Raw genomic sequence first — 13119 nt, forward strand, 5'->3', positions numbered from 1 at the left:
AGTAAAACCTTGGATTGCGAGCATAATTCGTTCCGGAAGCATGCTTGTAATCCAAAGCACTTGTATATCAAAGCAAATTTCCCCATAAGAAATAATGGAAACTCAAATGATTCATTTCACAACCATTTATTCATAAGTCCTTCAGTTTATAGTCCATATAAAAAGATTATAGCAATGTGATCGGTTGTGTAACCATAAAATGTTCATCCACAAATGGAAGCCTCCACAAGGGGATTAGAAGAAAAATCCAGCAGGAGCTCCAGAGTATAAAAGAGAAGAGTGGCGCCTCTAAGTGTAGCAATGTGGTTACATTTAATGAAGGTACAACATTTAGCAACTCACATGGTTGATGATTAAAAGAGGCGCATCTAAGTATGCAGGCATCCGGGGTAAAGCTGTCCACATAGACCGACCTCCACACCGCCGGCTCTCACCGCTGTCAGTCTGCAATTGTGACCGGGAAGACTACCCAGGAGTAGAGCGTTCTGAAAGCGAGGCTTGAACCGCTCGTGGAGCGCAGCGTGGAAGGGATGACGTCAATGGCGGTGAGGAGGATGGTCTATGTGAACATCTTTACCCCAGATGCCTGCATACTTAGATGTGCCTGTTTTAATCATCAACCATGTGAGTTGCTAAATGTTGTACCTTCATTAACTCTAATGCCCCGTACACACGGTCGGATTTTCCGACGGAAAATGTGTGATAGGACCTCGTTGTCGGAAATTCCGACCGTGTGTGGGCTCCATCACACATTTTCCATCGGATTTTCTGACACACAAAGTTTGAGAGCAGGATATAAAATTTTCCGACAACAAAATCCGTTGTCGGAATTTCCGATCGTGTGTACACAAATCCAACGTACAAAGTGCCACGCATGCTCAGAATAAATAAAGAGATGAAAGCTATTGGCTACTGCCCCGTTTATAGTCCCGACGTACGTGTTTTACGTCACCGCGTTCAGAACGATCGGATTTTCCGACTACTTTGTGTGACCAGGTGTATGCAGGACAAGCTTGAGCCAACATCCATCGGAAAAAATCCTAGGATTTTGTTGTCGGAATGTCCGATCAATGTGCGACCGTGTGTACGGGGCATAACTGTATTGCGCCCCTCTTCTCTTTTATACTCAGTTGTGACATGACGCTACTTGTATATCAAGACATCGCTTGTTTATCAAGTCAAAATTTATAAAAAAATTTTGCTTGTTTTGCAAAAACGCTCTCAAACCAAGTTACTCTCAAATCAAGGTTTTACTGTAAATAGCAATAAAAACCTGAAAGATGTTCTAACCTTTCTCCTTTCTATAAAAAATTGCAAATGTGGCTGATTAAAGGTCCATGCATACTGGCTTCAAGCCCCCGCAACAGGCACTCCTCGTACACCCTGTTGAGGGAGCCCCAAAGCCCACTTAATGCCTAATATCCTTCATTTTCACAGCAGTCAGAATAACGATCGCAAGATTTGTAAATCCCCGGAGCTATCCTTTGACCTCTTAAAGCACAAATTGGCCTGGATAATGTTAAATGAACACCTTTCTGACACTCTGCAGGACAAGCTTTCCCTAATTGAAAAAACCTGGGACCCCTAGATCACCTATCTGATGGGGTGGCCTTGTCAGCCTCATAGTGTCTTAGGAGAAGCTCGATGTCTCCTTTTTTATCCCTTTTCTTCACTCCTCACCCCTTTCTTCTTCCTTTTTTTCCCTGTTTCTTTTCTTCCAACTTACTACCCCTTTGGAAAGTTTTTGGGGCGTTGTAAGGTTGCTGGTCGCCATCAGTCCCACTCCCAGTTTGAGGGCTGTGTATGCAAACACAAAGACCAGCTACTGAGATTGATTCATGGCTGAGACGACCACTCATTCTCAATGAGAGCATTAATAAAAATGATTGGAAAAGAAAAAAATCACCAGTGCGCTTGGCAGTAGAAAAATGCTCATTTTGAGCGTTTTTGTACTAGTGATTAGGAGCGTTTAAAGCGGGGGTCCACCTATCTATCGTTTTTTTTTTTTTTAGTTCATTCACAAACTTTTCTTCTCAGCATTACATACTCACATATTGTGTGTAATATGTCCGCCTGTGTCAGATTTCGTCGGAAAGAAAAACTTATATTATTCACTGCAGGCGGTTTCCATCTTCATTGTGGGCATTTGAAGCCCACAAGCATTCATTTCCTGGATGTGGTGAATGCTGTGCTCCCAGCATTCACTGCTCGTTCCCGCACATGCTCAGTGGCATCCTGGGAAGCCTGAGACTAGCTCCAGGCTAGAAACACGCCTACTCCCACGGGAGGAGAACCAGGAAGTGCAAAGAAGAATAGAAAAATAAAAGGTAATTACGGCGATTTAAATTTTTTTAAATGGCATGTCAGCATCTAGGCAAGGAAGAGAATACATACAGATATTGTTCAAAATTTGGGTGGAACCCCGCTTTAACATTTTTTTTTCTGCCAGAAAACTGCTCTCAAAAACTCTAACCAGAAGGGTTTTTTCTGCTTCAACACCAGTGTTAATTTTGGCAGGAAATTTCGATTTAGTTTTAGTCCCATTTTAGTCTTCTGCAATTGTTTTAGTTTTAGTTGTATTTAGTCAACTAAATCTCCAGTACATTTTAGTCGACTAAGACTAATTTTAGTCATCTGAAATCGAATGGGTGTAATTAAATTGTAATGCATTAGTTAACATTTCTCTACAATTTCCAAACTCATTATATATTGCTGGAGTGAAAAATCTAATAAGTTATTATTTAAGGTATTGAGGTATGAACATGCACTACAGACCAGTGTTAATTTTGAAGTCAAATTTCAATTTAGTTTTAGTCTTATGCCCCGTACACACGATCGGACATTGATCGGACATTCCAACAACAAAATCCATGGATTTTTTCCTACGGATGTTGGCTCAAACTTGTCTTGCATACACACGGTCACACAAAGTTGTCGGAAAATCCGATCGTTCTGAACGCGGTGACGTAAAACATGTACGTCGGGACTATAAACGCAGTAGCCAATAGCTTTCGTCTCTTAATTTATTCTGAGCATGCGTGGCACTTTGTGCGTTGGATTTGCGTACACACAATCGGAATTTCCCACAACGGATTTTGTTGTCGGAAAATTTTATAGCAGGCTCTCAAACTTTGTGTGTCGGAAATTCCTATGGAAAATGTGTGATGGAGCCCACACACGGTCGGAATTTCCGACAACAAGGTCCTATCACACATTTTCCGTCAGAAAATCCGACCGTGTGTACAGGGCATTAGTCTTTTGACTAAAATGCCATTTTAGTTTTAGTCGTATTTTAGTCATCTCAATTGTTTTAGTTTTAATCGCATTTTAGTCGACTAAAATAGTATTCATTTAGTCGACTAAAATGTTTTAGTCATTTTAGTCGACGAAAATAACACTGTTCAACGCTGAGCTCAAAATATGCCTCTAAACCTCCTAATGTTCATGGACACATAGGATAACCATAGTTGCTTCTACAGGCAAAACGCTAAACTCCTCTAGTGTGCATGGACCCTAAATGTGTATAAGGCGCTGACTAAAACTGAACAACTACATGACCTATAAATCTTAGATAATGTGTGTCAGTAACAAGGGGAACGAGCTGTTAACCTTGGTCACCCCTTGGGTATCTGCAGATGCCGGTACTCTGTAGGCAACCCAATTATCATTCCACATCTGCTGATCCTGTCAGTGAAAACTGCATTTGTGCTCACAGCAAAACTTCAGGCAAACATCGAAAGAACAGTACAAATGAAGAAGTTATATTACTGGTCAAAGCATTTGTATTTCTCTTGATCCAGTCCTGAAATTTACAGCCCAACCATATAGCAGAGCCAAATAAATGAAACCATTTTCTCTGTCATAGTTGTAGTTCTACACCTGCAAGGCCCACTGATGTGTGTCCCGGGTTCTTTTACCACTTAGTGCAGCGGAAGTCAGGCAAACAGCAACATTCACTGTCCTGGCTCAGTAAACAGTCTAGGGGTTGACTTTTTTTTGCCTTTTTTTTAAAGTTTGTTGCAGATAAACTCGGATGGGGATTAGGACAGCTGTTGGATACTCCAGAACACTGAACAGGAATTTGAGGACACTCTTCCCTTTGCAGCTACAGTGGAACCTCAGATTACGAGCATAATCTTTTCCAGGAGTATGCTCGTAATCCAAAATACTTGCATATCAAAGTTTTCCCATTGAAGTCAATGGAAACGAAAATAATTTGTTCCGCATTGACTTCAATGGGATGCAATACCGCATGTGGTCAGAGGCGGGGGGCGCCAGAGAGCCTTGGAAATGGCCTAAAAGGCCCAAGGACACTTCGGCGGACCTCGGCAAACCTCGGAAAGTCTCCGTTCACGAGCCTTTCCAAGGTTTGACAAGATCAGCCGAACTGTCCTCAGGCTTTTCCGTGCATTTCCGAATGCCGACGATCGGCGCTGTTCGGCTCCGGTGCCCCCCACCTCAGGCCAAAAGCAGTACTACACACTACTTTTGGCCTGAATCCTGCTTGTTTTGCGAGACAACACTCACAAACCGAGTTAGGATTTTTAGAAATACAGTGCTCGGTTTGCGAAACGCTTGTTAACCACGTTACTCGCAAACCGAGGTTCCACTGTAAAAGAGAAAAGAGGTGCCTCTAAGTGTAGCAATATGGTTACATTTATTGAAGGTACAACATTTAGCAGTTCACATGGTTGATGATTAAAAGAGGCACATCTAAGGATGCAGGCATCCGGGGTAAAGCTGTCCACATAGACCGTCCTCCACACCGCCAGCTCTCACCGCTGTCAGTCTGCAATTGTGACCAGGAAGACTACTCTGCAGTAGAGCAATTGAACCACTTGTGGAGCGCAGCGTGGAAGGGATGACGTCGCTGGTTTTTATCATTCTCTTCCCACAAATAGAGATTTCTTTTGGTGGTATTTGATCACCACTGGGGTTTTTATTTTTTGCTAAACAAACTAAAAATGAACAACATTTTTGAAAAAAAAAATTGTTTTCTTTGTTTCTGTTATAACATTTTGTTTTCTCCTACACTGACGGGCACTGATGAGGCTGCACTGATGGGCACTGATGAGTTGGCACTGATAAGGTGGCACTGATGGGCACTGATGAGGAGGCACTAATATGTAGAATTGATGGGCACTGATAGGCTGCACTGATATGCAGAACTGATGGGCACCCATAGGCAGTACTGATATGCAGCACTGATGGGCAATGATAGGCGGCACTGATGGGCACTGATAGGTGGCACTGATAGGCACAAATAGATGGCACTGATGGGCAGCACTGATAATGAGGTACTGACAGGCATTGCTGATGGGCACTGATTGGCATCTGTGAAGGGCACTGACAGGTGTTACTGAAGGGAACTGATTGTCACTTTGATGGGCACTGATTGGCACTTTGGTGGGCACTGACTGGCAGCTGATGGGCAGTAATTGGCAGATGTGGTGGGCACCTCTGATGGGGGCTGAGCTGATAATCAATGCGCTGATTATCAGCGCAGACTCCCCCTCTGACAGGAGAGCTGCCGTTCCCGTTCTTCCAAATGACCACCAATTTAGTGAGCATTCTTCCCACTGACCACCAACGTAAGGAGCATTCTTCTCACTGACCTCCAATGTAAGGAACATTCTTCTCACTGATCTCCAATGTAAGGAACATTCTTCTCACTGACCACCAATGTAAGGAACATTCTTCTCACTGATCTCCAATGTAAGGAACATTCTTCCAATCCACCACCAATGTAAGGAACATTCTTCCAATTGTCCACTAATTAAGGAGCATTCTTCCCACTGACCTCCAATGTAAGGGATGTAAGGGGCATTCTTCCCACTGACCTCCAATGTAAGGAACATTCTTCCCACTGACCTCCAATGTAAGCAGCATTCTTCTAACTGACTTCTATTTAAAGGAACATTCTCCCCACTGATCAACAATGTAAGGGGAACTCTTCCTACCGAACACCAATGTAAGGAGCATTTATCCCACTGACCATCAGTGTAATCAGGTCCTTCTTTTTCTGACTCTCCAAGAGACCCCCATATCACTGATCACATATCTACAACTACTGACCACCAGTGTGAAAGGACACTACACTGACCACTAATGCAAAGGGGAACTTCACCAAACATCAATTTAAGGTGGAACTTTTCCATTGACTATCACTGTAAAAAAGGCATTTTTTTCACTGTGAGAGAACACAATGGTTTTTACTGTTTGCAATGTATTTTCTATCCATTATTTTTATTACTAGTTTCATTTCTTTTTCTTACTGAAAATAATTTTGTTGTACAGAGCAGCCCTGGATGTCAAGTACATCACATTCCTTGTTCTTTTATTCTTTGTTATATTGCAACTTATTGTTCACAATAATGTATCATGAACTACAGATATAATAAATATTACCAGAAGTTCTCTGAGACCTGGAAGTTATTTTAGGGGTTCCTCAGTGTTGAAAAATTTGCAAAAGACTGATGCAGGCTCTGACCTTGTAGTACACAGAGCAAGCTGATTTACATTGCATTACATTTCCCTGTTTACATGATGACAAGATAAATCACAGGAAACGATTGCAGTTCTATCCAAAAAAGACCTTTGTAGCATCGCCTTTATATGTTCTAGCTGGACATTTGCAAAATGGGTGGGTGAGTTGGACAGGTAATGATCGGAGCACAAAAGTCTGATTCTCACTAAGCTTACAAACAACAGGTTGTGGAAATGGCAACCATGGATACATGCCGCTGGTTCCAAGAGGACGTAACCTAAACCGCGCACGGCAAACAAATCTAAAATTTCAATGCATTATTCACATAATCTCTAAGTAGAGGACATGAATGGGCATGACAGTAGACAGAAAGTGTTTCACCATGGAGTCTACTATTGTATGAGCCCTATGATATCTACAGGTGTATGTGTGGTAGTTATTGTTTAATTTTTAACTGATTAACAACCAATGAAAGACAAAATGTTGGGAAGTGTATTAACGTAGAGCTATAGGCAAAACATTTTTATTTTCATTTTGGAAAGAGTAAGGGAGGGTTATAACCCCTGTCAGTTTATTCTTTGCCATCTGTAGCCAATAGCAGAGATTTCCCTTCACTTCCTGTCCCATAGCCAAAACAGGAAGTGAGAGGAAGTCCCTGCAAATTATGGGAATCCCTTTGGGCCCCCCAGGTCACCAGAACTTTCCCCAATTGGAAGATTTCCCCTCTATTACTTTTCTTGGGATAACCCAAAATGTGAGATTTTCTTTTACTTTCACTGTTAATGGTAAACAGGACAAATAGACTGAATCTCCCTAACGGGGGAACAGACTGAAATAGAAACTGACATGTGGTCTAATTCTTCTCCATTTTGTCCAAAGCTAAAAAAAAAAAAAAAGTTTTGTTTTTAGTTGTACTTTAAGCTCACAACTAGGGCTTTTGTTTGTGCCTGAGCTGCTTTTCTTTCCCATAAAAGTCAATGTAAGTGTGAAAGTAACCCCAATCAACCAGAAGCAGTTGGAAGCAAGTCGAAAAGGCAAATCAGACGAGTTTAAAAGCAAGTCAGAGCTACTCAGAAGCATATGAGCGCAAGCATTTGTCTAGTTTCTGAATCTGATGGCCATGAACAGAGGTCCTTATGATGTGTTAAAATGTATTAAAAGAGCTTCTTCTATTAGTATCCTACTGGCCCTCGCCCTATGGGAAAAGTGACATTGATATAACAGTTTCAAAAAGCAGTTACATTCCCAGCATGCTGAGATTGCTACCTGTCACATATGCTTGCACTCTCAACCAAACTTGTCGAACCATCCAATGGCTGGTGTCATAACTGATCACATGTGCAGCATCATGGCAGTTGCAGATCAAACAGAGGCTATGATGGCAGCTTCCTTGGCTGAAAAGGATAGGAGGGTTTAGTTGCACTTTAACCACTTACTACCCAGCCTATAGCAGAATGACGGCCGGGAAGTGGTTCAGTTATCCTGACTGGGCGTCATATGACATCCAGCAGGATAACAATCCAGCGTGCGCCCGGTGGTGTGGTGGTTCAGTCTGACACACCACAACTCTGATCTATGTAAAGAGCCTCTGACGGAGGCTCTTTACCACGTGATCAGCCGTGTCCAATCACAGCTGATCACAGTGTAAACAGGAAAAGCCATGTATCAACTTTTCCTCTAATGTGTTTGAAAGACGCGAGTAGAGGATAGCCATTCGGCTGCTCTCCTGACAGGGGGGTCTGCACTGATTGATTATCAGTGCAGCCATCCCGAGGATGCCACCCATGACCACCAGGGATGCCAATCAGTGCCCATCATTATTAATATTATTTATTATTATTATACAGGTTTTATATAGCGCCAACAGTTTGCGCAGCGCTTTACAATATGAGGGCAGACATTACAGTCACATTACAATTTGGTACAAGAGGAATCAGAGGGCCCTGCTCGTTAGAGCTTACAATCTAAAAAGGAAGGGTCAATTGATAGAAAATGTAATAGCTGTGGGGGAGGAGCTGATGGAGGAAGTAAAACAGTGTTAGTTAGAAGCAGGATAGGCTTCTTTGAAGAGAAGGGTTTTCAGGGATCACTTAAAGATGGGTAGATTAGGGGACAGTCAGACACATTGGGTTAGGGAGTTCCAAAGGATGGAAGAAGCTCTGGAGAAATCCTGGAGGCGAGCGTGGGAGGAGGTGACAAGGGAGCTAGAGAGCAGGAGGTCTTGGGATGACCGAAGAGAGCGGCTTGGTTGGTATTTTGGGACTAGGTTAGTGATGTAGCTGGTGGCAGAGTTATGGATGGCTTTGTAAATTATTGTTAGTACTTTGAATTTTATTCCTTGGGTGAGTGGAAGCCAGTGGAGGGATTATCATAATAAATGTCTGCCACTGCCTCCTCATCAGTGATTCCTGTTAGTGCCATCTATCATTGTCCATGAGCGCCACCTATCAGTGTCCATCAATGCCACCTATCAGTGCCTATCAGAGCCCATCAGTGCCACCTATCAGTGCTCATCAGTGCCACCCATAAGTACCCATCAGTGCAGCCTTTAAGTGCCCATCAGTGTCACCTATCAGTGCCACCTATCAGTGCCCATCAGTGTCACCTATCAGTGCTGCATATTAGTGCCCATCATTCAGTGCCACCTCATTGGTGCCACCTAATTGGTGCAGCCTCATCAGTGCCCATCAGTGAAGGAGAAAACTTACTTATTTACAAACTTGTATAACAAAACAAAGAAAAACTTTTATTTTTTCAAAATTTTAAGTCTTTTTTTTTTGTTTAGCAACAAATAAAAACCCCAGTGGTGATCAAATGCCACCAAAAAAAAGCTCTATTTGTGGGAACAAAATGCTAAAAATCTTGTTTGGGTACAGTGTTGAATGACAGTGCAATTGTCATTTAGAAAGCGTCAGCGCTGAAAGCTGAAAATTGGCCTGGGCAGGAAGAGGGGAATGTGCCCGGTATTGAAGTGGTTAAAAACCAGAGGCAAAACCTCTGCGGTCTGACATGTCTACGCTATTTTTTATTTTTAGTATTTGTTAAATTAATCCTTACATAAGCTACAACTGTACTTATAAAAAACATAGCTTCCTGTTTTGAATGTCAAGTGAATGTTATAGAGCTGCAGAGCCCAAAGGATTATAAAGAGTTGCACAGATCACTCTGCTAGGCTCTGCTTATACTATGGAGGCTTTCAAAAATGTATAGAGTTAGGACTGCAGATAATATTGGGGTGCCTCTGCAGCAGTGCATCTTACAAATGTATTTGCAAATGTGTGCAAACTAAACTCCTATTTTTAACACATACTATTATGCAGGTTAATTCAGTTGGTTGCAGGCTGGCTGGCAAGTTGAGCTAGGAATTTTCTTTGGTTTTGGATTACATGCGGTGCCCTTCCATGTACTCCTTACTGTGAAGGCCAGTTATAGGTGGGGGCAGGCGCCATTTGTTTGTACTGTTGGAATATTGGTGAGGGGATGCACTGGACACCTTTGCTGCCATTGTGCTATATGCTGGGTGTTCTGTGCGCCTCTGTGCCTTGGAGGGATGGGCTCCCTCCAGGCTCACCCGCCCTCTGCCCTCTGCCTATTCATTATAATACATGTGCTTCTACTATGGAGGCTCTCAAAATTGTTAAGACTGCAGATAATACTGGGGTGCCTTGTGGCCTTTGCAGCTTACGCGTGTATTTGCAAATGTGTGAAAACCAAACCCCGGTTTTTAACGCAAACTGTTAGACGGGATAATTAAGTTGGTTGCAGGCTAGCTGGCAAGTTGAGCTGGGAATTTTCTTTGGTTTTGTCTTACACTCTGCTATTACTTCCTGAATGACAGCCAACGAGTACCAATCAGAAGCTGAGCAAACAGGAAACTTGCCATATTCTCTTAAGCAAGCCATAGTTTGGGTGAAAGGTTCTGCTTGTAATGGCAGTGATCCATTACAGTGGTGGCTGGTGCTCCATCGGTCATGGGGGTGGCAGACGGACCTGAGCCCCATCGCTCCAGCCCTCCGGCCTGCACCACGCACTATACTCACCACCACCCCCCCGGTCGCCGGCTCACTTACCCTGTGCTGCCCCCAGACAGACAAGTGGCGGTGGCTTCCCCTCCCCGTCTCCTCCATGTCCCGGTCCTCCATGTGCCCCCCTCCGCCTTCCAGTGGCAGCTGGCGGGTCGGCATCACAGCGGCCGCGCGTCTCTTCCCTCCTCCTCCTAGGCCAATAAGATCGCTTCTCCTTTCATCCAATTGGGAAATGGATTTCAGGACCCGCTTCCTGATTGGCCTGGAGGAGAATCAGTGTGACAATAGCGAATATTCATTCGCTATTGCCACACAACTGGGTGGGCTCAGGGCACATGCACCCTTTTTTTGAAGCCTATTAGAGCCTCAGGCTCTAATTATGTGCTTCAAAAAAAAAACCATTGGAATCCATGCGTCCGGCACCCTGCATGCAGATTAGAGGGCCAGACGCATGGATAGGGGGGTGGCTCCCCTGCACCCCTAATGGATGGGACGCCACTGGTTACCCGCTGAAAAAAAGCCCTGATTAAAACGTAAAAGGTTTTCATTGAATTACTTCATGGCAAACTTCCTGGTAGACAATATGCAACATTGACTTTAGGCAACGCAGGTAAAATCTCTTTTTGGTTTGTCTAAAAAAGTAAATGATGGCTCATGCCATGGCTTTTTAATCCAGTCGTATACACTTTTATACCGTTTCATAAACTTTTCAAAGCTTTATTATTATTTCAGCTTTGCAGCCATAATACATAAACAGTACAATACAAATGATAAAGGCAAGCAAAGCCAAGGTTAAGTATTTGAATGTTCATAATATTACTGGAACCTTTAATAAAATGTATTCCATTATCTACTGAAAAACACAGCTGAAGTAGGGCTGGTACCTTGGAAGCAATGGCACCTCTATCAGTGAGCTTATGGTCTTTACCACCGTTATGTATGTCTCTGATTACACTTACTGGAATAAAGTAGATGGTTGGGAACCTCTGAACCACAGAACGAAACATGAAGTGCCTGTAGAAAAGAAGAGACACACCACCCATGGCGCGTTAGCAATACACACACAGGTGCACAACAGCAGAAAAAAAAATAGAGAAGCCTTTCTCAACCTATTTACCCTAGATGAACCCTTGAAATAAATTCCACGCCCATGGCATGTTGGCAGTACATACACAGGTGCACAACAGCAGAGAACAAGAGACAACAGAGCAGCTTTTGCCAACCTTTTTACCCTAGAGGAACTTTTAAAATAATTTTCAGGTCTTGGATTACCCTGATGAAATCAGTTCATGGGGTGTCAGGGGGGAAAATGCCCCTTACATTGGTGGTCATTGGGAAGAATGCCCCTCTTACAGTGGTGGTCAGAATGCCACTTTTACAGATAGCTAAAAGGATCACTGGTGCCCTGCTGCTAGCTCTGCTATATATGCAAGCACCATCAATTGAGAGGTTAATCATCCATAGTTCAAGGAACCCCTAGCAACTTCTGGAGGAACCCTATGGCTCCATGGAACCCTGGTTGAGAATGGCTGCATAATAGGGATGCTGATGACATGTCACAGATGTATAAAGCAAGCCATAGATGAATCAATTTACTTTCCTGGAAGGAAATAAAATCGCTTGATTCTGCAATCTACACAGTCAGTGTGTTGATGGGGGAATGCCTCCCGCAGTGGCATTGTATTCAGCAAGCAGGGGGGCATGGGTAGCCTTCCCGGTCGGCAGAATACAATGATTTCTGCTAGTGGCTATAGCAGCCCATACACTAGAGTTGCCACCTCATCCCTTTAAATGGGAACACCTTTGAATTACACAGGTTCTGAGGCTAATTAAATGCAGATAAGGCACCAAGTGAGTTTATTACAGCCACAGAACCTGTGTAAATAATATGACAGTGTAGCGCTACTGAAAAGTATAGAGTATAACCTGTAGGTCAAAACCTGTTTCGCCCCAGTTGAAGACCCCCTTAGTGTCGAAACGCGTTGGGATAGCATTCCTTGTATCCCACATTGACTTCATCTTTTTATCATTCCTTTTTGTGATCACTTTTATTATACCAGTGTCTGTCCATTGACTTTTTACCATTAAAACCATCCTGGTTTGACCTGCACTATTGGAGTCCTCCTACTTCCCTTTTTTACATGTTTATCCTTTGGAGCCTATGCGGGAAGAGCCTGGGTGATGATTGTTTGGTTCCACGGACCGGAGCTGAGGATATCGTACCGGACCTGTTCCATCCTTTCGTGTTCAGTGCCTGAGCAGCATCTGATCCATATCCCATAGGATCCCAAGCCTGTATGACCCCTTTGTCGTATGACACTTGGGGTCCACCCAAGCTGGTAAGAGTACGCATTCACCTCTAGAGTGTCACTGAATAAGACTACAGACAAGCATCACATATTTTCCTATTATTGAAGACACCCCCACAGGAAGAACTTCATCTTTCTACACTTCTGTGGACTTCACGTTACACACACTACAGACTAGTATTCCAATACTTTCCTGCTATTGAGGATACTCCCACAGGAAGAACACATATTTCTGTATTTCCCTACAGGTTATACTCTATACTTTTCAGTAGCGCTACACTGTCACTTTATCACTTAT

The 13119-nt window shown here is 43.2% G+C and overlaps 1 protein-coding gene across 1 annotated transcript in view; it reads right to left on the reverse strand.

The window, feature by feature from the left end:
- STPG4 (sperm-tail PG-rich repeat containing 4) overlaps positions 1 to 13119 on the reverse strand; it is a 127004-nt gene that overhangs the window by 82434 nt on the left and 31451 nt on the right. The window contains exon 5 of the mRNA XM_073628507.1: positions 11472 to 11526. Within this exon, the coding sequence (XP_073484608.1) occupies positions 11472 to 11526 (55 nt within the window). The remainder of the gene's footprint in view (positions 1 to 11471; positions 11527 to 13119) is intronic.

This window comes from Aquarana catesbeiana, linkage group LG04, assembly GCF_042186555.1.
Source record: "Aquarana catesbeiana isolate 2022-GZ linkage group LG04, ASM4218655v1, whole genome shotgun sequence".
In the NCBI taxonomy this organism is placed as follows: domain Eukaryota; kingdom Metazoa; phylum Chordata; class Amphibia; order Anura; family Ranidae; genus Aquarana; species Aquarana catesbeiana.